The 25,875-nt window shown below is 50.8% G+C and overlaps 1 protein-coding gene across 1 annotated transcript in view; it reads right to left on the reverse strand.

Moving 5' to 3' along the window:
* LHFPL7 (LHFPL tetraspan subfamily member 7) overlaps positions 1-25,875 on the reverse strand; it is a 60,374-nt gene that overhangs the window by 28,499 nt on the left and 6,000 nt on the right. The window contains exon 2 of the mRNA XM_068415807.1: positions 21,152-21,290. Within this exon, the coding sequence (XP_068271908.1) occupies positions 21,152-21,290 (139 nt within the window). The remainder of the gene's footprint in view (positions 1-21,151; positions 21,291-25,875) is intronic.

Genomic DNA, 25,875 nt, shown 5'->3' on the forward strand with positions numbered 1-25,875 from the left:
GAAAATGAGCATGTATGTTACGAACTGTAGGGTTCATTGTCTTAAACCTAGGAACTGGATGAAATATTGTTGCGAAAACATCACAGCAGCTTTCTGTTGCACAGACTTAACTACTGATGCATTTATCTAACTTGCCCTTCATTTAAAACCATGTTTTCTGCTCTTTCTCTTGTGCTCCCTAAATTGGGACATGAGAGATCACAACATCTTTGACAGCAAGAGCAATTGCCTGGAACTCCCCATATGGCTCGGTTGTCTTACTGCGTCGTGTTTCAGGTGCCTCTGAGAGCTGCGTTATCGGTCACTCAGGAATAGCAAAGCTTGGAGATACTTGTGGGGCTGCATCTTAGGTAGCAAGATGTGCAAATGACTTTGTTAAAACTTGGTCCCATTTGAAGTTCACCTTACAAGCATTCTGTCGGCATCCCTGTCTCTCTATCTGACAGTAGAAAACTAAATGGATGGCTCTGCAAATTATATTTTAACTGTATTTATGGGCATTTAAAAAATGTTATTTAAGGTGGTTTGGAACAGAAGCTTTAAATTGCGACTGTAAGGCTGATTTCTGATCCTTCTGCTCTGTCAGTACTGCTTCTCACCGAACCCATTAGAGAAACACTTAATAGAAAAAGGCAACCCCCCTGGGAGAGCCTTCCACCTCCTGTAGAGATTTGGAAGAAAGCTCACATCTACCCATTAGAAAAAAGTACTTTTAGCTTTTAAGTTCAAATTATGGATCCAAACAACATATGCTGGAACCGAACACAGTCTTGCTGGGAGGGGATTTGCCAAATCTAAGGCTGCTCTAGCAGTAAATAATAAACCTAATTAGGCTCCTTCCCTCTGGAGCACCCAATTTTGTGCTAGTGATACAACAGGGCATCAGAGCCTCTCTTCTTAACAGATAATCAGAACAGCATTGAAGTGTTTAAAAAACAAAAACAAAACCACTTTTCTTGAACAGCCAGTTAGACAGTCACATTATTTGTGGTTGTATATTCCTATCACTGTACATCAGCTGCGTCTGAAAACAATAAAGAAAAAAAAAGAAGGAGCAGCTGGTCTGACTACTGTGCATTGCTATGCAATACAGGGAAAGCAGCTATTTTATATGAATACTGACTGCAATGTGAGAAAACTATGGACACTATTTTTCTCACAATACTTAGTTTCCTGGTATCAAACATCTCTTTGATAGAAACCTTATAGTTTGGCTTTCAAGAGGCAAAATCACTTCAACTGGTGTGTTAGAAGGACTGCAGATTTCATCTGTCACTGAAAATCCTTCTGTGCTTCCTCTACAAACACATCAAACATCAAATGGTGGAGCTCTTCCAAGGCTGTCAGCTCAAATATCCTTGTCTGGCCTGGAAGATGCTTAAAATGGGAAGTTTCAGAAACGGAGATGAGAGGACTCATGTTTCACCTTCTTCATGCTTGCTGCAAAACCTCACACTACATGTGTTGCCCCTTGCTGGTAGTTCAGCTGCAAGGCTGGGAATTCATCTGATTTTTCCCCTCTGGATCTCTAACTTTGGCTCTTCCCTCTCCATAAACCTTGAAACTAGTCAGAGGAAATGAACAGCGCTTTTCCACCCACAGTTCTGCCAAGCCCCGTTGGTGAGCTGAGGCTGACGTGCCATTTAGTGCTGTGAACAGCCAGCAATACTGGTTTTAGGGGGAGAATTTTTGCACTGCTGGGGCAGGAACCCCCCAACAGCTTGGTAGCTGAGCACTTTCCCCCTTGTGTCCTCATAAATTAAACACAACGGCTGTCGCCCGCTCCCGCAGACAGCCGAATTCTAATAAATCATGTAAATAGTCTTGGAGATTCACTGCCCTTTATTTCACTTGAGTCCTGTAACTCAGCTGTTAATTGGATCTGAGATAAAAATCTATTTTACCGCATGTTCCCTAAGCAGGATCCTGGAAAGTCCTCCCCAGAATTACAACCTATAGCATTGCCCTCTTTGTTTTGTTCCTCTCCAGTGCTGTGGAGGACAGTGGTAAGGCAGCATGGCCAAGCTCAAGAGAAATTTCCTTCCTCGTGGCTCTCCCAGGCTGCTCCTCTTTGGCCACCAATGTCGTGGTGAAGGTTCACGCTGGCTTTTGCAACAGCAGCAGAGCTGCCAATGCCGGGCTGCTTCTGCCTCCAGTCCCAAAGCAGTGGTTTCCAAGGGGCCTGGCGAAGCGTAACCCCTTTGGGGCAATTATACGAGGCTGTTGGGGCTATTCTAACCAGTGAATATTTTATCCTAATGGTAAGCTTGTTTTTCAGAAAGATCTTAGAAAGTTCTGGTGGTTTAATTGGTGTAATGCACTTTTTCACCTGGGAATTTCATCGATGAAACAGACATGCGATGTACAACCACAAAGGTGTTGGAGGGGTTTTTTTTTCCCTTAGGGAAGGGGAACCCCAAATCTTCTGTTTGCTTCTTGCTTTCCACTAATTGCAACACAGAAGAAATTTCGGGCCTCTTTAGGATAGCTTTTTGAAGAGATGAAGAAAACCTGCACCTAGGGGACTGAGGAAAGGCAAGCTTTTTTTTCAGCATTTTTCTCTCAAAAGTGAAATCTTAAATTTTAGCGATAAGATTTGCTGTGGGGTCTCTTGTCTAGAAATTGCCACCTCCCTGGTCCTGTCCTGTGCAGAGCGGGTGGCTTTGGCTGGAGATGCAGCCCCTGTCCCCTGCAAAGCACCTGGCCCGCAGCCTCGCGCGGGTCACACACGAGCTAAGCTACGCGGTTTGGCTACTGTTGTTTCTAGACCTAACCTGAACCAGTATCTACGAGCAACAGCAACATAATTAGCTCTGGCAATTAACACAGCTTAACTGAAGCTGCTGCAGGACCAAAGGCACTTTTTTAGACTGCAGAAGCAGCAATTAGCATTTCATTAAAGTAACAAGCCTAGCTGGGCTTCTGAGGCTGCCCGGGTCTGCTGGTCTAATTTGGGGATCCATCAATAAACCCAAGGGGTGTTAAAGTGAGATGCATCGAGTCTTTCACCACCACATTTGAAAAGCCCAGCTGGGAAGTGGCAGGAAGATTTGTCTTTTCTTGGTTAGTTAATGGTCATCCCAGGGTACGTGTGAGGTATTGCTGGGCAGCACCAACTGCAGAACAAGCAGATGGGTGCAGTTGGGTCTGTATGCCCCAAAGACTGGCCTTGCTGGACCCTGGGAGCAGAGGTGGTTTGGGGAGGCTCTTCCACCTCCAGCTTTCAGGTTCTACCTCCAATCCAGTAGCAAAGAAAGCATAAATAATTTCCCGTGTTATCTGTATCCCCAAGCGAACATCCTTTTTTTAGTTTCCTGAAGGAGAATATATTTCTGTGCCAGTTTCACATTCAGTTCTTTGGCTGGTTTCTGTTTGAAAAATAATGCATGTGTTGGGAAACTTTTTTTTTTTGAAGTCTTGCCTGCAGCTGTGGCTTGGTGGTTCGTTCACCTTAAATCTGGGGTCAGTTCTGCCTTGAGGGGAAGGGGCTGACACCCCTCAGCCAAGTGTTAGTGCTCAGGGTCGGAGTGACCAGGTCAGTCCCTGCTGTCCCACTGCTGGGCATCAGGGCGTTAGGATGGCAGGGATGCATTACATGCACGTACAGCTTTCAAGTGCCAGGTTTCAAAACCCGTTAGCTGTAATACAGTGATTCACATCTCATGAAATCATCTTTAGGATGCTTTATTTTGCATCCATAAGATGAGTTAGTGACCTTCAACAATTTGTTAAAGTCGCTCCAGATCCTCCAGAGAAGGCAGTCTTATTTTCTTAATTGACAGCTGCTTTCCCTTATCTTTCTTGCTTGAAATACCCAAAACATAAGCAGCACAATATGATTTATTATTTCCAGTGATTCTCATGATGAAAATCACAGTGCAGCAGTTTACTGGGTTTTCACTGAGAGAGTCTTTAGTGCCACACGTTTTATACTGTGTTTAGGACGGTGTTCATGCCATGTTAGCCTTAGTTTGTGAAAAATGCTTTGTGCTTTGGTGTACTGATATATTTAAAACTTGACTGGATAAATAAATGCACTGAAAAAATGCTGAAAAACATAGTATTTCATTGGCAGAGGAAGGAGATGTATCTTTATAGGTATTCCTGGTTTTGAAGGTCCAGGATAAAAATTTGCAGTGCACATCCTTCCCTACCATCATTCGTGCATATTAAACCCCAGCTAACATACCAAACAGTCTTTAGTGGTTTTGCTAGGAAATACCACTATCGAATCAGCAGAACGTACCTTTTTTTGGCTGTTCTTTGGCATAACACAGGGGGAAAAAACATCCTGCTATGAAGCTTTCTGATATCCTAAGGGTTATTGCCCAACACAGCTGTTAATGTGGCCTCTTTTCCTTGCAACCTGCTTTGCTGGTTTCTGTGCTTTCGTATAACCAGTAATTCCCAGTAACCTGGAAGCTCGCTATAAAACAGGCACAGGGCTGTATTTCTGCAGAAGAGACAGATATGATAAAGTCAGGAACTTCCTAAATAGCAGTTTTATTGGAAAGTGTTTCTGTTGCAGCCAGCAACAAGGAGGGCTTTGGCGTCTCTCTTCTGAATCAATGCTGTTGGGGTTTGAAGAAACACTCCTCTGGGATATGCACTTTGCGTTTCCTTAAGGACTTTCCCAAAAGAGCCTATTTCTGGATATGCCAGAAACGTAGGAATGCTTTCCTGTTTCCTGAAGACAAAAACTTATTAGGGAGGAGAAAGCGTGTTCCCCCATTCACTGTTTACTTTGATTGCATGAGAAGGTTTTATTTAGGGCTGCATATCAGGCTGGGGATTTTCAAAGGGTAAGAATAAGACAGAAGTCTCTAATCTGGTTTCCATGAAGTTTCCGCCACTGAGCTGCAGGGAGGGGAAGGAGCTTGGTAATGGGACGCCCATTCGCAAGCTGGGGACAGGCTCCCTCCCCGTGACGTTGGTGTTCAGCGCCCGCTAAGGCTCTTTGACCCCAGCGCTGGTCACCATCGGCAGCATTTGTCACAGCTCATTACACAGCAGGAATGTGGAAGCCCAGTGACCTTTCCCAGAGGGACAGGCAGAAAAGCAACGACACAAAAGAGGGATGGAAATGTTGTACGCTTTAGAAGAGAAATAATTGAATGTTATTGTGATGGAAAACACTGAGCTGACAACGGGCAGGGACAAAGATTTCCCTTTCAGGGTGTCGGCTGTGGGACATGTGGGATTTGGACATCTATTCGTTCAGCTGGGTTCAGCTTCCCCTCCTGCCCCACCTTGGCTACCAGGGAACGTTGGCAGGCTGGGGAAGGGCTCTCGTGTCCCAGTGACACTGGGGGTATAGGGGACCTGGGCACGTCAGTGATGCACTGGAGCAAGGATCAGAGGGGGGAGAGCTGGGGGCACCTTGCGTGGCCACCTTCTGCCAGGCAGAGGAAGCAAGAGGCTTAAATGTGACATTTCTAAACCTATTAAAGAAGTCAAGGCAAACCTTCAGCCTTTCTCCCCAAAGCTCCCTAGCTTCTGTAGTGGGACTGAGCCCCTGGGACTGCTCCCTGCTGTGACTCCAGAGTTTCTCCTTCAAACAGGTCCAGGTTTCCAACCACCTTGTTCCCCCCTTCATTTCACTTTCAGTTTTTATTTAATCTGACTTCTCCAGTCTCCTGAGACAAACTGATTAATTCTTTTCCCCTTCATAGTCCCCCGAGTCCCTTGTTCAATCTTTCCCGCCTCAGTGAGATCTTAATAAACGCTGCCTGTGGCTGGAAGTGGGATTGGGTCTCAGAACTGTAATTAATTCTTTACTTCCTCCATTGCTTCAATACGCTATTTACGGCCGTCAGCCCGTGCAGAGGCAGAGGTTTGCAGAGTGCCTCCAACTTTTGCCTCTGATGAATGAGTTCTATCCACCTTTCTTTCTCCTTGTTCTATGGCATTTCTTGATTTGCTTTGTATCCAGTTTACTGTCAACATGTGAAAACACTGATGGACTCCCAGTTATAATTGCCAGGCTTTTCTCTTTGCTCATGCTCTTTTATTTGAAAGCCTCTTAGTCCAGGCTGGCTGCTTGTGACAGGACGTCCAGTCCCCTTGCAGCAGCATGACCGTGGTCTGTCTATAATCTCCCTAATTGCTTTCTGTAGTTGCCTTTCCAGTAGCAGTTTGTAGGATTTTAACCCCAGCATGCTGACTGTCAGCCCAGGGAGTGCTTTGGAGGCATTGCACAGGAGGAGGAGGAGGAGGATGTAAGCAACTTGGAGTGAGGCACAGCAGAAATGAGTAGGAGGATCGGAAGGTCTGAATGAGAGAAAGCTATTAAAAGGGTTTGTGGTTGTTGGCAGAGAAGTAGATGGGAGCACTGTGAATGCTTGAAGCCTGCAAACACTACGGGATTATGTAGGGTGATACCACAGAATATAAATAGGAGTGGATTGAAATTAATCTAGGGATAATTGGGCTAAGTGGGGAGCTGCTCCTTGCTGGCTGCGGGAGCCTCCTCTGGCAGGGATGGAAGCCCCGGTGCTGGCCCTGTTTTATACGGAGGGAAGTGCCTGAGCCTTCTGCCTGGGACCTGTACAGGGTTTCAGCAGTGAACTGGAAAGCTGCATTCAGTATGCCAGCGAGGGAGCGAATGCAAATTTCCTCCTTCTGTCTCTTTTGGGTGAGATTTATGCCACCTCCACATGCACAGCCTCCTGGCAGCAATAAATCACAGAGGGGGAGGGAATGCTGCAAGGCAACGGTTACCCTGCAGTTTCTGCACGAGGGGCAGGGAGAAGCGCAGGGATCAGCCAGCCACTACCTGGCACGAGCCCCGGCATTGCAAACCTTCCCACTGCCACACCAGAGAGTACCCCCAGAGCCTGGGGAAACAGAGACAGGATTAGCCTTCCCTTCCCTCCTGTACCAGCGTTGTGTGTGTGCCCAGGTACCGGAGGCTGGGATGGAGCCATCAACCTCATCTCGGCAGACGGGTTTATTACAGAGATCAGCTCTTTGCCTGCTCTGTGCCAAAGTCCTCTGCAGCGTGTGATGAGCTGGGCATCCCCCGGCTCCCCAGGCATGGGCTGCATCGCAGACCTACAGCTAGTGCATCAGCAGTCGCCTCACCCACTGGGACCTGTCAAAAATACACGTGGGATGGAGAGGCTGGTTCAGCCTGAGCCATGCAACTCTGCCAGTAACTGTCATGGGTGGGAAACTCTGTGCTTTGCCCCAGTGGGCATCAACTCTGCTTGCCCTGCAGCTCTGGCACAGCCTCCTTGACCTCTCTGTCATCTGGCAGAAGTGTCTGGGCTCAGCCTGGGGAAAGACGAAGAGCTGCAGGGAGCAGCGGGGGCATGAAGCAAAATAAGCAAATGTGCCCTAAGAGTGTCTCTCACTTGGGGACTGGAAAAGCTCCAGCAGGCCCCTCTCCTTGGGCACCGGCAAGATTGCTGTTAGGTGTCTTCTCTGCACTGCAAAGCAGAGATGGAGGCAGGGCAAGGCCATGGACAGGCACTGCAGGAAAGCTCTCGGCACTCATACCAACCCTGCGAGGCACCAGTGCGGCGCTTTGCTCTGCTTTGCAACTCCCTGGCAAAAATGCCCAGCTAACCTGATAAAACCTTCTTGTCTCTCCCTGGTAGCCTCAGCCACCTCCCAGCCTTACCTTGCAGCCCCTCTGATCCTGGGACTCTGGAGCTGTCAGGACCAGAGACACAGGAGATGCTGAGCCCCCTTCACGCTGGCCACAGGCACAAGAAGACACAAAGGGGCAAGTTCCCTCCCGTGGGTCATGCAGAGCCCGACACGCTCTGCTCCTCACCACCCCTGCAGCCTGGCAGGGCTCGGACAGGGGAACAAGCCCTGCTCTGGAGGACCTGGGTTCAGCCTCGGGGAAAGGCATTTGGCTGCTGCCTGTAAGCACCTGACTGCTGTTTAATCCACTTTTGGTGCAGAGCTCTGACAAGCCCCCAGCAGAACTAGGACAGCTAAAAATACTCAGTGCGCAAGGGAAGCAGTAATTTGGGTAGGACTGAGCTGAAGTGATTTATCTCAAATCAAAAGGTGCAAAACGTGGTCTCATGAGGTGAAGCATCAGAAAAGGAGCAAAGAAAGATGTGAAGCAGTCTCAGGGCTTAAGAAAAGCAGAAAAATCTAAAGGTTTTTGCTAAACTTCATGGCAAGAGCAGCAGAGCCTGTACCAGCAACGCAGGGAGGTGCCTGCTGATTCCCCCACCATATGCTGACTTTACCTTTACTGTCAGTCTAAATTCTGCCAGTTATTAAATTATCCAACTTGCAGCAGGAACGCAGTTAGATGTGATCCAAATGGTGTCACTACAATTATGGTAATTGTCTGAAAACAAGCCAATTACTTCCCTCCTCTTCATGCCAGTTGGTACCAAGATAGCAGCTGTTCGAGACAAATTTGTTATTGCGTTACTGTACATTTGCTAAAGGTTGAGGTTATAGATTCTAGCCTTCTTTTAAATATTAAAAATTCTATAAAGTCATGGAGTGTATAATGTATTAGAATTTTTTTTTTTTAAATGTCAGGAAGGGAGAAATTTCTTTTATATGCCAAGAGAACCGATAGGGAAGTGATTTACTAATGATTGCTGGCTGGAAATGTGTACTTTGCAATCAGCACACAGCTGAGCTATAAATTAACCTGTGTCAGCTTGTTACCTCTACCCATGTAAAATGAACTAAATGCAGAAGTTTTCTGAGGATCTTTTACATTTATCTTTCTTCAGTTTTGGCATTTGGGATGCTCAATGCGTCGGGAGGCATCTTGCAGGATTGGCCCCTCCACTGGATTCACTTTCAGCAGCTCGTTCAGTTTGTCAAGTGCTTTGGCTCATTTAATTGTGTGAGAAGCAGCAACACTCACGTACGGAGAGTGAATGCAAAGGATGGGCGAGCTCTGCCTGCACCTGCGAGCGCTGCCCCGGGCAAAGCACGTTGGGCCAACGCTGGGCAGAGCCATGGGAATCTCTTTGCCCACGTGAAGAGGCTCCTGAGAAGTCATGTTATCACAGCATCTTTCATTTTTAAACCTGTTCATATTAAGGGTGGCCTTGCTTAAACTGCTGAAGGTGTTGCAACCACCTGCAGCTACTGTCAGAGGTGCAAATGAAGTGCCCTTGGACCACAGATCAGTGTGACCTCTCGTTTTGCACAGACTTTCCTTGTAGAAACTAGAGTCTTTCATCTCATGCTTGCTACCATATCCTCCCTTGGACTGACCTTAATTTTTTTTCATGTGATGTTTTGAAATCTTTGGCTTTGATGCGCGTAAAATGCTTCTTTCAATAGATGTCAAGAGTAGATTAAAGAAAATTAAATGGCGGAAAGAAGAGTTACTACCTTTTGGCTTGAGCAGCATTTTCATGACAACTGAATGAATCAGCTATGAAAACTGTGTGTTTCCCTCTCCGTGCTCAAGGTACATGCCAGTGGGATCTGTTTATATCTGTGGGCTTAACATACACCCCCACACATCCGTAATTCCCTGCAGCTTGTGTGCAGCTACACAGCCAAGGCACAGGGCAGGGCTCGGTTCCCGGGAGCGGGTTAGGGGCATTTAGCCTGCTGCTTGGCTTGAAATAATTAGCCTTGCTCACAGCTGACCTTCACAGCAAGCCCTAAAGGCTGACAGATTTGGGTTATAGCAGAGGAACAGGGAGAAGCACATTTCAGAGTGCTCCTCCTGGAGAAATCCCTGCTGCTCACTCCGCCGTCAGCCCCCGGGAACTGGAACTGGGCATCGCGGTGCCCACGCACCCACAGCAAGAGGGTTTCTCCCTCCTGCAGACCACGGGGGACGGAGGCAGCTGCTGGGCTCCACCACCTCCCTGGACATCCCTTGTACTTTCCTGCTATTCTTAACTGATACCATCTGCTTCCCATTTTCCTTTCCCAGAAAGTCCCCATTGCTGTGAGTGACACGCCAGGACTCTCTGCATATGGGGTTGTGTCCAGTTCCTACTAACTTGGCAGTATGTGAAATACCACCTCGCACAGGAGAATGTAGGTACGCTATTCCTTACTCAATTCTTCCTTATCATTTAAGATTTACTTATTACCTTTATCCTTTTGCTTCACATGAAGCTATTTTCACATTTGTTACCCATTGAAAGTGCCCAGTTCAGATTTCTCCCTGTTAAGCAGCAACAAGACATTCAGCCACAAGGATTACATTTGATAGTGTTAAAAAAAAATAAATTAAAAAAAAAATAATCGAGGCAGTCTCCTGCCCAATTGTAGCATTAGATACGAGTGAGTGTGTAAACAGGTTTCTGCTTATCAGTCCTGCTGCTATCTGCTGCACGCTGCTCAGCCCCGCTAAATCCCATTTCCAAGAGGCTGGAGGAGGGAACTGTTTGCAGAAACACAGCAATACAAACCTTCAAAGCCTCAGCCCTCATTACGCTGGTGTTGAAGGGAGAAATGCCACTTGACTCTGTCACCCAAAGGTGACATTTACTTTCCTGACTTTGATTGGAATCAGCCCAGCTTTGCCATGGGATTGCTTCCTCCTCTCTTCCCCTGCTTGTGTGGTGGGTCGGCGAATGTGGCTGAGCCCTCGCTGCGGCCAGCGTGCCCGGAGCAGGCGCTGGGCAGGGGGATCTGTGGTGCACCCTGGCCCTGCGGCACAACCATCACCACCTCTTTCCCCCACAGCAGCTCAGAAACTCGACGTGGAAACACGAGTCATGCACAGGCAGGAGGGGCAGGAACACAGCCTGGGGTGCCCTGCACCGGGCACAGAGAGAGAGGGCGAGGGCCTGCATTCAAGGCTACGCTGTTCTGAGCTTTTGCCCAAGGCCTGGATGTTGACAGATGCTGCAGCTCCATCCCGGAGGAGCTGAGCCCTCCAAGTGCCCTCCAGCACTGGGGAGGAAGGAAGACGGCACCGGGGATGCCCTGGGCTGGACCCTCTGCCCTGGCCGCTGTAGGTGACAGCGGGAAGGATACAGCAGCGTCCAGTGGCAGCAGGGCTGTGAGGTGCAAAAGGCAAACGTGCCTCAGCCCCTGACACAGGCATGAGCTCTTTGTTTATTCCGATAGAGCCATCAGGCAGCCGGCAGCCCCCCTCCGCTCCCAGCACCTCCAGTAAAGGGCTGCTGCCCAGAAGTTCACCACATCAGTAAAAATGCAAACTGTAAGCTGATTAGATATTCATAGATACTCTTTCTTGATTAGCTCACCATTAATATTTCACTGTCAGAACTGGATGCATACTGCCTCCCTGCTCTCTTCCTTCCTGCTTAATTAATTTTGACCATCACCGACAACAGTCTCCGACAGATAGCAGAAATGAAAGTGGGCTGTTCCGTGACTTTGCTTGCTGTAAACAGCTATTTGCAATTCCTTTTCATACATCACCCACCCGCGACAAAGAGATCACAGTAGCAGAAAATGAGTCTCCCTCGTAAGGACTTTAGAGCTCCAAAAGAACATTTGCTTATTTGATAAAAATAATCAAAAAGACAATGCAGCAGGCACAACTCAGCAACAAGATTTGTGTCTCACCTAGTAATCAGCTGGCTGTTATGCCATTAAAACAAAAGAACAGGAGAGAATTGTTAATTTATCTTTAAAAAGAAAAGGCCTTTTATTTAGGGTAGTTCATAAAAGCCACGGTATCACCCAGCTGTGAGGGGATGTGATAATCGCTGCAACCCCAGCAGCAGTATGAGCAGCTCGCCTCATAAAACGCAGGCTGCGTGGCTGCCTAATGCAGGGCACGCACATCCACGGCTGATAACACGACGTGCTGCTAATAGTCTGTTTGATTTTATTGATGTGCTCAAGATATACAGGGGCAGGAGGAGCAGTGAGGCAGAAATTATACAGCGGCATTTGTTCCACCCCAGCCCAAGGGACCATCTGCCTTCGTCCATCCGCCTCCTGGGCCCGGAGGGATGGGGAGCCCGGGAGGGCAGCTGCCACCTCCCAGGTCCGCGGGGTCCTGACACAACACACACTGGGATCGCTGTCCCAATGTGCCTACCTGGGACCAACGCAGCACTGGGTTTGCAGAAACAAAATTTTTGCCTTTCTCTGCTGCCACCTGAGCTGCATGCTGCTGCTGCAGAACCAGCCCTCTACTACTGGACAGGCTTCACATCTCCATCCATTGCTGCAAACCATCCTGCCCCATCCTCCAGCCTCTCCTTTCCCAGGGAATACACCATGATGGTGACCCAAGGCAAGCAGAAGGGCAGGAGCGGCATGTTGCAGCCTCGCTCGGCTCCATCCCCTCCGCGCAGTAACTCAGGCTGTTAAACGCCTGGCCAGAACTCGCCATCTGCTTCTAGTCTTCTAGGAACACTGCTGTGTAATTCAATCAAAAAGGAGAAGATCCTTGTTTCACTGAATTGTAAGTCACTCTTCAAGTAATTATATTTTTATACCCCTATCAGGAGCAACAGGAGCTGTTCATTTTACGGGCTTTAGCAGCCAAAGCAGTGCTTCTGCCAAGGTTATGGCTGGGAGGGGAACACGATTTAACATTTCCTCATCCATCCAAGGCTTATCCATGTTTTTAGCTTTTTGGTTAGGCAGGTGAATAAAGCCCTGCAGGACCAAGGAGTGGTCTTATTGTTGAGCGTAGAAAATGCACTGGCTTAGACCAGAAGAGCTGACCGAACCACCGGCATGAAGCTGACGCCCAGTGGTGTGAACATGACAGATCTGCCCTTCCAGGGCAACACACAGAGCAGCTTCTGCAGCACAGCGACTGCTGCCTAACCAGGGAGCAAAATCCTGCTTATCCCAGCGGCTGGAGGAGACACAGGGCTACATCCCTCACGTGCTGTCTCAGAAAGGTGAGATTAGTTCAGGGAAAAAGCTTACCAGCTTGCTCCATCTAAAGTGCCTGGGATGCAACTCACAGGACTCAAAAAAATAACGGAGTCTGCAAAAAAGGTCCAAAAAGGTCACCTTTCTGGAGCCTTCTGTTGCTCTTTGGGGTGATTTCCCCACTTAAGACACTTCCACTATCCTATATTTGTGTCCCCTCCCCAGACAGCCATCCCTTAGCAGCACTGTCCTGTCCTGGGTTAGTTCTCCACCTGCTCTTCCACTGCCCCAGATGTTCAGCCTTTTAAACAGATTTATTCCTTTGACTTTGAAAAGGGCTTCACCATGTTTCCATCTGTGTTTACACTCAGCGCAGGGTAAATTTCTCCTCCTAGCAGATCTGTTCCTTACCAGCAAAGAACTACAACTCAGCATAGATTCAGACGGGAAGGCAGAGCGAAACGTTTCCGAGCCAGCGCTCACTTGGGAGCTGTGCTACGTGCCCACAAGGACGGAGACCTCTGCCAGACTCCCTGCGTTATCAGACTGTGCGAAAAGGAAGCGGGATCTGGCCCAGAGCCACCGCTCGCCCGTCCGCTCTCAGGGCTGGCTCCCCACCTCACCCACCAGTTATTCAGGGTACTGAAGGCAAACACTCATCCAGAGCAAGCAAAGCAGGACCGAAACGCCCCACATCCCACCGAAGGGACTGACCCAGGCACCCCAGACCCATTTTGTCAGACCTTCATAGCTCTTTTTGCAGGGAAATCCTATCCTGGTGCATGCCTTCCCTTAAAGCAGGAGTGGGCGATGCCGTTTGTAACTGCCTGGGTGATTTGTGACACAAAGGACAGCGAGCAGCTGCAGCCCCGATTTATCACCGCCAAGACTAGGCCAACACATCTCCGCTGTACGGCAACAGCAAGGCCCTGTAATGACTTCCCAGGTGGAGCTACAGATAGCGTGAGCTTCATCTAATCTCAGGAAAACAGATTTTAAGGCGTTTGGGGGTTCACTGCTTCACCCTAGACTGATATTGACCTTCAGGTTTCGGGGCAGTGTGTTGGCGCTGGCAGATGGGTGTAGGTGCTGCTCTCATCGCTGTCTACTGCCCTGCTCTGTGTCCTGATAGGGCCTGGTCCCCGCCTTCAGGTGCCTGTTAAATCACAGCCAGGATCCAACCAGCCCAGCAAACATTTATGTCTGACACCAAGGCCAGAGACTGTCTTCCGTGCTGCTAATATTGGTTTAGCATATCATAACAGGCCAAAAACTCCCAACGTTGACAGAAAGAGAGTGCTGGACGCTGGGGTTGACCAAAGCTCCCTGCACTGTGTGCGTCCTTCTCTTGAGCAGACCAAACTGCCCATGACAGTTCTGAGCTCCTCGTTAGTGTCAAAGAGGATGGGGAGGTTGTTTTTTCCCTCTGCGTTACATTATACCCTCATTTCAGATGGATGAGTCCATAAAGATGATGTGACCTCTACACAATTGCTTTGGGATGCATGAAATGCAGCTAGAGCTCCATTCCCCACAGCAAGGGAGGATATTCAGGTGGTCCTGGAGGGGGTTTGCAACGGTCTGTCTGCATCTTCCCAGCAACAGCGGACACAAACATGAACCAAGCCAGGGGGAAGAAAGGGAAAATTCAAACCTTTGTGAAGAGAAACATCAGCTTGAAGCACATAATCATATAGCAAGGAGATAAGGAGACATGCTGCTTCCCAATATTGTGGCCATGCCACTAATGACAGCTATTAAATGATAGACGCTCCGAGCTTTGCAGGATCTGATTTATCAAATCCTGGCTGTGCTACCAGCAGCCTGACCTCGCAAGCAAAGAAGGACCCTCTCATGCAGTGGTTCTCTCCTGGCACGACCAACAAGCATGGTTAAGCTCCATGAAAGGTGAACCATAATCAAAGCTATTTCTCCCCAAAAACTCCTGGGAGCGAGCCTGCGTGGAAAGGTATGGCTGTTATTATTTACGAAATGTACTTGTTATGGACTGTTACTGCATCCAAGTGCAATAACTGCTCTAAACTCAAATCCCTCAGAGTACTGTTGAAAGAGAAGCAATTCAGCCACATATTAATATGACAAGGATTTCCCCAGGTTTAAGGGAATAGAAAATATGCTGTGTACAAGTGAACTAGTTATTTCTTGCAGTATAAAACTGCTCTTTTGCAACGAGAGCAATGAAAGGATATTGCTTCTGTCACTGATGCCGCTGGAAATGTATTGCCCCTCTCCAGGAAACCAATGGAAGGACATGGCTGGTTTCTTCTCTAAATGAGGTTACTGAGAAATACGCTGCTCCCGGCATTAGCTCAGGCACCCTGCTACCACCGTGTCTCTGGGCTGAAGGGAAAGCAAAGCCACCAAGTCAGTGGGTCCAAACCCAGATGGCAAAACTGTACCTGGAGAAAATCAAACCATAGTTTGAGAACTAAAGCAGAAGAAGGAAAACTGTCCACGTGTCAGATGGAAATGAAGCCCGAGCTTCTCTCGCCGAGGGTGAAGTGGGGCTCAGCTGCTGAACAGTGCAGCCCCTTCTCCTTCAGCAGCTCTGCACCTCGTATGAAATGAACTTAAACCCCGGGGAAGGTTAATTTAGGCTGAACCTGGGGCAGGGAGCCTCGCCGTTAGGAGAGCAGCCAACCCCTCTCCCTTTTACTGCTAAGTTCAATGGTCTGTCTCTCTGCTGAAGATTTTAGGTTTTGAAAGTAAAATCACGTAATGGCTCTCAAACCCAGATGATCTGTCACTTGCATGCATGCACCGAAGTGTGCACAGAGAAATTATGATTTCAGCAGAAGTAAAAATTTCCTCCGGCAAAAGGCTGGAGTGGAGTCGGTGTTTGTGGTTCCACTTTTACGCCCATCGATCTGCGGAGCTGGCAAGTTCATTTTGCTCCCCTGCAACGTCCCAGGTGACACCTCCCAGTTGGAAGGCAGACGGGAGAAAAGCCAATAGTTGTTAACATGGGAGTTCAGCAAATTCTTAAACACGCAGAGATCGACGGAATAACATGATCTGGGCTTTGGTGCTAGTGCCCAGCATCTCCGCAGGGTTCAGAGCAGTCCCTGCTCCAGGACACACCGGCCCAAGGTCCAGCATGGTGACAGCTTTTACTGAGCTGAATTCTGGAGCAAATTGGTGAAAAAAATGCAGCAAATCAGAGGATTTGCATCAGTGCAAGTGAAAAAAATGAGAGCACGTGTAAGTCAGGCGTAAGGAATATTGGCGCCGGAGCAAAGCACCTCTCGGGCTGTGCTGCAGGAGAGCCCCGGCAGCGGGCTCCCACCATCAGATATTTATTAGTTGTGTCAGGAATTAGTGAGAGTTCACTGACTGAATAATAATGTGCCAAAGGCAGTTTTTTGACTTTGCTAATGTAATTAAAGAAAGCAGAGGGGGGAAAAGCCTTGCACCAGGGAAGGAACCGGGGCTTCGACGTTGTTGGTCGCTGTCTCTATTGCAAGGATAAGATGTGAAATGTGGAGGGCAGAGGGTGAACACGAGGACCTGAGCGGTGACGAGGATCAGGCAATTACTCCCAGCTGTGATGGGAGCATTGCTCTTTCCAGAGAAAGACGAGGGGAAAACAGAAGAGCTGCCCTTGCGACTCGGGATGCTATTTTTAAAACAGGGACGGGGGAAGCTTTGGGTGATTTTAAATCAAATCAATGCCTGGACAACAGGGCGCTGCCCCCTCCCTGCCGCCGCTGCCAAGTTCCTCTTCCAAATCCCAGGGCTGTTTTCTCACAAACAACCCTCAGCGTCAACAGGATGGGGCTCCCGGGCACCACGGCCACAAAAACGCCCAGCAGGAAACCGGCTGCGGGTCGCCCCTGGCCCGGGTGGCGTGCGAGGGGGTGGGAAGGGCTGCACAGTCCAGGACCAGCTCCGACCCTCGTCTCCTCGGCCATTCTTGAACATTTTTAGTGTCGGTCGCAGCGTTGGTCACCCAACCCTGAACTGTCCCCTGCCTTGGGTAGATGTCTGCTCCATTTATGTCCCCTCAAAGAGGTGCTGCAGGGGCACGATAGGGACAGTGACCACACGCTGCCTTCCTAAATAGTACTGTGACACAGGCACTCGGACAGCCTCCTGGCCTGGGACCTGCCATCTCTGTGCTGCCCCCCAGCACCCCGAGGCCAGGACAAACCTCCTGCCTGTCCCACAGTGCTCCCAGGGGAACGGCACAGCCCATTTTAACCTGGGTTGCTTTTCAGTCCTTGGGATGCGATACATTTAAAAGATTCATTCTGACCTACAAATGAACAATTCTCCCTCTCTATGTGTTCTCACCTGATGACCAGTGTCTTAAGGCATCACAGGCTACTTCAAAAAGCACCAGGTCTCCAGCATTTTGCTTTGCTGTTTAACTAACCCAAAGCTGAGGCCACCTCTGTAATGCCACCGTGCAGCTCCTGCCAGCAAGAGGGACCTTGGCTGCAGAACGCAATCAGATTTTGCAGGAAGAAGCTCAGGATGACCATGAAACTTGGGATGGAAGCGCGGCTAAGGAAGGGAATTGCATAACTGGGGCTTTCTGCCTGTCTTGCTGGAGTCTTACGGCTGTTCTGATTCTGTCGTAGTGATGCTGGGAAATTGCTCTTTGAAACCAAAAGAAAGGCACAGGCAGGTCAGGATCATTTGCCCTCAGCACTGGGTTTGTCTCGAGCAGTGAGTTGACGGTGGTAGGATTAGACAGAGAGCAGCGCGGGGTGAAAGCAGGACTGTCCCCGGAGGCTGCCCTCACGCTCGGCTGTGCCTGCGCCGAGGTGCAAAGCTCTGCAGCCTCCTCCTGTGAGGGGGAAAGGACCGGTGCCCCCAGCTACCGACTGCCAAAGGACCCACCACCGCTCGCCAGCAAAGCACGAGCCCTCTGCCTGAGAGCGCGTGGTGAAAAGCTTCCAAAAACACAGTCCTGGTTCTTCTTGAGGCTTTTAGGGTAGCACGAGGAGCTGCAGAGGGAGGCTGCTAGTCCCCGCCGCCCGCCTGCGAAGCCCTGTTGCTTTCCCTAAGCAGCAGATCCATCGGCTTTGGTGCCAGAGCACGATCGCCAGCGGCTTAATCCAACAGCAGACCCGTAATCCCTCCCTGAGTCCCACAAGCCCCAAAAGCAGAAAGCTGCCCGGATTTGCTGTTTGATGGGGTTTACTCAGCCTCGGCTCAAATCTCTGTTTCCACTAGCGAGCCTCCCTGGCCTGGCCAGGCCGTTCCCTGAGGATCCTGAGCTGGGGTGCAGGCATGGTCCATGCTGGAACCGTGGCAGAGGCTGCTCTGGCACTCAGGACTCTCCCCTAATGTGGTGGCACTGCTGGGGACTGCGTGGGCTGCATGTGACAGCTCAGAGCGGGGCCTTGGGGCTCCCCGGGGCATCACCGGCGGGTTCCTGCGGGTGAAGCCAGTGCCTGAGACGCTGTGATGGCTCCACGCTCCTTCCAGCAGCTTCGCCACCGGCAATCGCTCGCAAACTGGTCTGAGAGCTTTGCAGAGATACACTGTCATGGCCAGCTATAAACCCCGTCCCCCTGGCACAGCGCCTGGGAGCCACCAGAGAGGTTGGACAGGCACAGCCAGCCCTGGAGAGCATCCTCTGCCCTTCCCTCGCAGCCCCGTATGGCAGGAGACATTGCTGCCTGGAATTAACTCCCATTTTTAAAACACCAGCAAAGAGACTTCTACTGAAAACCAACTGTGGCACGATTTCAGCTGTGCACCCATTCGCCCTCCCTGGGCTAACGGGGCAGGGCCCCTCTCCATCAGCAGCAATGGGCTGCAGGTGGGGTTTGGGGCCGCCCCGCTGACCCACACATAAATGGGGCCGGCTTGGCTACTCCAGCCCCTCTGGAGGTGCTGCTGGGCAGGTTTGGGAGGAGGTATTGCAGCAGAAATTTAGTTTGAGTGAGCTGGCACCATGCTTAGGGAGTGAGCCCTGTCTCTGATCTCTCAGGGGCAGCTTTGACTTTGCTTACAGGGTGTGAGAGCTGAGCAAATGTTCTGTCTTTTACCCTTCCTCCTTTTCTTGTTGCTCTGCTGCTCATTTACTCGTCCATTACTGATTATCCTCTCGTCATTTCTGTGCATATGTTGGGTTTTTTCTTTCTAAGGGGTGGATGCCAGGCAGCAGGAATCATGTGTTCCACGTATGGTGGCAATTAGCCCAGCTCTGAACCCTGATGGCATGTCTGCGTCTGCAATTAATGCTCTGCTCTATCTGCATGCGGTTTCTATCTTCCTTCCTCCTGGGGCTGGAAAAGGCACAACTTGGACCTCTAAAAAAATAGCAGGAAAGAGTTAAAGACATAGCTTGAGCCTGACTGCCCCTTGCTGTGGGGCTGCTCTCAGGACTGGGTCTTCTTTGGTTCAGCTTGGCCTCTGCTCCTGGATTTAGGTAAGTGTGGCTTGGGGCATCTGTCTGATACCGCGCAGAGCCTGTGGGGACCGATTCTGGCCCTGCCAGTGCCTCTGCTCGTGCACTTTATGGCATGTTTCATGCTCCTGGCTGACTGCACCTGGCCGTTTATTGGGAAATTAGATTGCCAGTTTTATAGTTTCAATGTTTTATAGTATTAAGCCTATTTACTCATGCCTTTAGTGTTCTGCAAAATACCTTGAGTTGTTTCTGTGGGATGGGAAAATGGGAGGAAAATTTGGCTTTCAGGGGAAAAATGTCAGGATGGGTAGAGGAAAGGTGCCTGTGGGACCTGCTGTGCTTCAGGGGAACCTGGGGCTTGGGAGAATCGTGGCCCCCTCCTCCCTCCCGCTGCTCTGCCAGCATCTCGTGATGGTTTTATAGGGGTTCCCCTGGCAGAGCTGCCCCCACCACCACCAAAAGCTGCTCTATCCAACCTCATGGGCTTGCTCAGCTTTCCTTCTCTTCCATATAAATTCATCTACCCTAAGCCCCCTGCTTTCCTCTGTGAGATAATGTGATTTTGGGGGAGGAGTTTTGCTGTCACCCAGCTGCTTGCTGGGCTGCAGCTGGTTTCTAATGAAGAGCTTCCTCCTGGGGGGGTGGGAACAGGGAGAAAAATTATGAGGGGCAGTGTTTCTGAATCCAAATACATTAAACCCTTTAATTCTGTTGACTCAGGGCTGCCTGGCTCTGAAAAGGAATTAATCCACAGCGAACCAGAATTAAAAAGTGCAATATAAAATGCTTAGCAAGGCACTGCCAGGGTTTAAAGCAACCCATTAACTTGCTCGAACGTACCCAGTAAATTTTCATTTGTCAATAACGCTTAAAGCCTACAGTTTATTTACAGCCTGTTCAATCTTACCAAAACCCCTCGGAGCGCCTCATTTGTATTTATCTGCCACTGTCCGTTTCCTTCCCAGGGACTCTTCCTAATCCCTCGATTTGCACCCGCTTGTCTCTTGTTGCGGAGCTGGACGCGGTGGGGATGTGCCACCCCGTTGAGCAAAGGTAACGCAGGGTCACCCCTTTCCATCCCACTTCTCTCCTGCGTGGGACACCCACCCTGAGCCACCTCCCGGTGCCCCACGCCATCCCCACGCTGGCCTGGGCCTCCTCCAGCTTCTGTCCTGCACACAGGGGACCTGTTGGCCACAGCCACCACCCGACACAGGGCGGTGATGGGAATGCCCATATCGTGGCCTCCAAGGGAGGCATCGGTCACCGGCGATGGGGCAGGAGCAGCTGCCTGTGCCCACCCACAGCCCAGCTAAGGGGCTCCTCCATCTGTTCCCAAATTGGCTCCCGCAGGGTGAGTCCTGGCGAGGACAGCATGTAACAGGATTGCCCCCAAAAGCTGCTTGAATGCTGCCAGGCAGATAACGCAGCCTGGCTAGCCCTGAGGATTTCTCCAAGGAAAGGAGTTTAGTCTCGGGCACAGACACGAACGGGAGGTTTAATCTCCTGTTGTGGCTCACAGCCAGTTGGGGTGGTTTGGTCCAACAGTTCAGCTCCCAGAGATGTGGCTCCCTGGAATGGTGGGGTTTGTCCCTCCACAGGGACCACAGGACAGGGACAAAGATGGGACTGTGAACTTCACAGGAGGCACCTGCCAGACCCCGGGAGGTGCAGCAGTGCCCTGCCCGCAGGCACCCTGGTCCTTACCACGGCACCCTGCCCTGCACGAGCCTGAGCAGGGGCAGTGACTGGGACCTGCAGCCCAGGCTCTCTGCTGCAGACCCGCGTATTTGGGCAGAGGGAATTTTTAATAGATTTTATAAGCTTGGATACAGGAGGCAATTGCTGAAGCAAAGGGCTGCTCTCTTTTCTCCCAGCGTTGGTTAGGGTTTGTGAGTCCCCTCGTTGCTGAGATCCAGGCAGCCGTGACCGGCCAGGCAGCACCCTGGGGAAACCCACCTTCCCACCCCATAGAGCAAAGTCTCTGTCACTTGCCTGCCGCTGTCTGCATGTAGCCGGCCAGGGTGCAGACTCTCCTCTCGCAGGCTCCACCGGGCAGCAGGACAGCGACGACGGCCAGCAGCGAGCTGAGGGCCAGCAGGGCGCAGCCGCCCGCGCACAGCACGGCGCTCGTCTGGAAGGACACGGCAAGGACGTCAGCGAGGTGACCCCCACCGCCATCCCCGCGACACCTCCCCACAAATCCCCGCTCCTGAAGTGAGAAGTGGGGCCTCGTCACGGGCGGCTTCTCCCACTCTTCCACCTTCTGTTGCTTATGTTCACCATTGAGCCTTGAGCCTGTGGCTCCCCCATCACCTGGTCCCAGGGTTTATTAGTATTTGGGTTATGGTAATAATAGCAAATGTATTAGATGCATGAAGGGCTACAGCACTAACACAGGTGCCATTAGATGCCTGCGACGCGTGTCAGTGTCCCCACTGAGAGCTGAAATGTCTCTCATGATGGCACCTGGCCATTGGAAGGTGTTTTGCCAAAGGTTTCGTTGCAGCCAGGCTCTGCCCACGCGGCAGGCTGCTCCCAGCCCAGCTCACCTCCAGCAGCCCCACTGGCTTCCCCCTGTCTTTGATTTAGCCTCTTTTGCAAGAAAACTGGGTCATTTGGGGCCGTTATCCAAACCCCGCTCACACTGCGTGATGATGCTGTGGGGTGTTGGAGGCTGCTTCTCCCCAGGGGCTGGCACAGCGCGGAGGGGCGGTGAGAGGGGAGGCCAGCACAGCCTGTCCCCTGGCCATCGCCTGGCTGGGGTGGATGTAGTTCTGCTATTTAATATTCTGGCAGTCAGATGCAAACTGCATCAGAGCCTAAAACTGGGAAAAACACTAATTTATGGCAAAAATAGCTCGCCTCTGGGTATGGGCACGCGATTGCTGCAGTGCTGCTGTTTCTGTCCCCATTGCAGGCGACATTTCCACCTCTGCCAACGCGATGGCGTTGGCAGCGAGGTGGTCCCCGTAGCAGTAGGGACATGTGCCAGCCCAGCCAAGGACACGGTGTGACCAGGGGCAGCAAGGGGACCCGTGATGGCTGCCTCCTCCTCCAGCACCCAGCTCAGGGCAGCCTTCAAACAGCGCGAGGGCACCTCGGTCCCGGCATTGCAGTGGCCACGGCAAGCCCCATCATTTCACAGCAAATCCCACGGAACGCTCCTGGCTTTGGTGAGTCACCCTGTGGTACCATCTGCCTCTTGGCTCCCTAAAGCAGTACAGCAGTAAGACAGGTCTTATCCCCATTTTCCTAACGAGCCTTATTTTCATAACCTGTGCAGGAGCTGCCCTAAGGAGCTCAGGTCCCACCTCCACCCGCCCTGTCCAGCCCTCTCACCCTGCTGACACGGCCTGGTTAGAAATGAACAATTTCACTTTTTTACTTTTCCTCCTATATTTGAGCTTCTGGGCACCCACGGTAACTAGAGGAACAAACCCAATACCTGTGTGTGTTTGCTCCCCCTCACCAAAGAGGTTACAAATCAGGAGTAAATAATCTGCTAAATGTAAATTATGCTGCGTTTAAGCAGGCTGAGCAGGGGAAGAGGAATTGGGTTGACCCTGTGATGGTTACGGGGGGGTCCAAGCAGCTAAAAACCCTCCGGACCCTCCCACACTAGCGGTCCTGCCCCACGGGTCTGGCACTGCCCTACATTTACTGGTGTTATTTTCCTGCACAGCTGTTTTTTAGCGGCTGGACCGGCCGGTGCCATGGTGGCAGAGCCGCTGCCTGCAGGGTCCTGCCGGGCAGCTGCCACCACGCCAGAAAGGGACACACTGGTGCTGGTGAGAGACGGGCCAGGGGAGTGCGGGCATCATCCCGACACCCTGCTGTGAGCGCTTCCCCCGGTGCTGTGCAGGGATTAAACATCAGCATCTTATCGCATCAGCATCGCATCAGCATCGCCTGTTCATACACCACACATGCAATGCAAATGCTGTCCTGGCAATAAATTAATTCCTGACGTGCAATGTAAAAAGCACAGCAGTGCAAACGGCTACCAAGAGGCTGTCCTGGCAGGGACTGTGCCAGCACGGCTATCTGCTCCTCTCCGGTGCCCGCCAAGCCACCAAGACCCCCAGAGACAAAGGCTGCTCCAGGGCAAAAGAGATGAGGTTGGGATGGGACTGGCCCCTCGTCCCTTCCATACAGCAGGAGGGATCCATGATATCGGGGTGACCCCATGGCACAGGCACTCTTTGGGCACAGGGCCCCGCAGGGACAGCAGCCACAGGGCAGCAGCGCGGCGAGGAAATATGGATTCATAAAAAAAAAAAAGGATTACTCTGCCCGGCGCCTGCGTTTCACCTTCCACCCGGCAACACACAAACCATCCTCCTTCGCGAGGACCATTAATTATTTAGAGCGATGAATTTTTCAGCAGAAAGGGGTCTTGTGAAGCAGGCTTGCTCCTCTTTCGTGTGAAGCGTATTGTTTTTAATGATCTAGGTTCACCTTAATTACGGCAGCACAAATCCCCTCCAAACGCCCAGCTCCTGCTGGAAACAGCCCATGAGCCACCCAGGCTGCTAATCCCCGCAGAAAGGGGGGAAGAGATGTTTTTGAGGACGTGTCACCAAGAGAAAAGGCACCAACAGGATGGGTGCAGGTGAGCGTTGCGCTGAAAGGAGAGCGGGGTCTGGTTCGGGTCCTGCCATCAGGGTTCATACAGGCGGCAGCAAGGCTGCGCGGTCCTGGCAGCCCTGGATGTGCTCTTGTAAACCTGACCTTTTGCTTTTGTCGTAACCTTCCCAGGGTCTTGGCTGGGAATTACCCCAAGTGCATCCTGCCCTGTCCTGGAGTCGCACCTGCAGATCAAACAGCTGCTTCCAAAGAAAAATATGGAGCCTTAAATGTTGAAGAAGTCCACAGAGCAAAGGTACGAAACAGTAGCAGCTAAAAACCCTTCCAACTGTGCAGCACCTCCCTCCCTCCTCTCTGTTTGTGCCTGTTGCATCTTGAGAGGATGCAGGAAACAGGATGCAAAAGCTAAAACCCAAAAATAGATGGCGGGGGGGAAACAAACACAATGCATCGAGAGCCCAGCTCAGGCAGGGGCAGGAAAAAGCCCATCCATCAGAGCAGAGAGCACAGCTCCCGCTGCAAACCTGGCTGGGGAGAAGCGGGACCTCGCTGCCCCGGGGGCTGCCTCACCCCAGGCCCCCCAGGCCCCGTCCGCACCAGGGCAGCCCCCCGAGCCCGGGGCTGGGCGCTCTTCTGCCTCTGCTGCGCTGGGAAAAAGACATAAAACCGTGTCAGATTTTCTGCTCCCACTCCCAGGGAGATTAATTGTTTATCCCCAAACAAATTAATAGTCCCCTGGTGGGACTGTAAATATGCCTTTATGTAGCGTAATAAATTCCGATTAACAACAATCCCCTACCCATTATTTTAATATTTTACAGGTCTGACACGCGCCATGGCTATGCCATTCACTAAGCAATAAATCTGCTGAAGATGCTGTTTCATTCACCAAAAAAATCAAGATGTCCCACAATGACCATCCTGGGAAGAATCACTTAATATCTCTAATGAAATTTTTTTAAAAAGTTAACCCATCTTTTGAAGCCAGCACCCATCACCTCTACAGTTTAAAGGGAAAAGGGAGAAAAAACTGTCCAGTCCAATGAGTTAGTGCTGAGAAATGGTACCCAATGTTTGGCTTGGGAGATAAACCAAGTTGGCAAAGCTCCTGCCATCGTGTCCTGTGCGCTGGGTCACGCTACAATGCATGTTAATTTATTAATGCAATTTATTAATTGGAACCTGACCACCCCAAGAGCTGCCACCCTGGCTGGGCCCTGTGGTACCCAGAGCACGAGGCTGAAGGCAAGGTTACAGACTGCTTGGGTATTTCAGCCCTGCTCAGATGCTTAAGCATCTTTGCAAATGGGTGCAGAAAATAAATACCCTAAATAATTAGGAAATAAAGCCACGGGCTGAGAGACAGTGAGGGTCACAGCGTGTCTGGCTTTCTGGGGGCGTCTGTTGAGGCAGAAAAGGTCTGAGAACCTTTGAACGAGCTGAAGAAAAAGTGGCTGTAAAAGCAACTGTAAGAGAAGAGGGGGGCAAAATTAATCAAACTATTTTCTTTTTTCACATGTGGTCCCTTTCCACGAGAGCTCTGTGTGATTAAATATTCATTTAGGGAATATGTTTTGGGGTTAAACTGGATAGTGCTGTACCTGGAGAGGCAGAAACCGAATGGACACCAGGGTTTTTAACCTTGTTAAAAAAAATAAATGAGCGCTGGACAGAGATGCTGAGTGGGGACGTGGGGTTTGGGATTGCAGCAGTGCTGGCAAGGACCCGGGAGGCCACACGAGGGGCTGATGCCGGGAAGCGGATGCAGATGTTGGCAGCTGGGTCTGGCTCTGCTGCGTGGCTTGAGATGCTCTTGGCAGAGGAGGAGCGGTCGCAAAAAGAGAGGGCTGGAAGGATCAGTGCAAGTACTCGGGCTGGTATCTCTCTGCAGGGCAGCAGAGGCGCTGGAGCAGCAAAGCTGCCCTCGCTCCGCCCCGGCGCCCGACAGGGTCTCTGCGTGCTCCTGCGCCCCACGAGTCGCTGCCACCAGCACCACGAGGCCACCAGGTCCTTTGCTCCTCCCAGACCTTCCCGTGAGTTTTGCCCTAGACCCTAAAACCCCTGTTTTCATCCACACCACGCTGGGCGAGACTGCCCTGCACCCAGAACAGCGATGCCTTCTCCTTGGG

The sequence above is a fragment of the Nyctibius grandis genome, chromosome 18 (assembly GCF_013368605.1).
Source record: "Nyctibius grandis isolate bNycGra1 chromosome 18, bNycGra1.pri, whole genome shotgun sequence".
In the NCBI taxonomy this organism is placed as follows: Eukaryota; Metazoa; Chordata; class Aves; order Nyctibiiformes; family Nyctibiidae; genus Nyctibius; species Nyctibius grandis.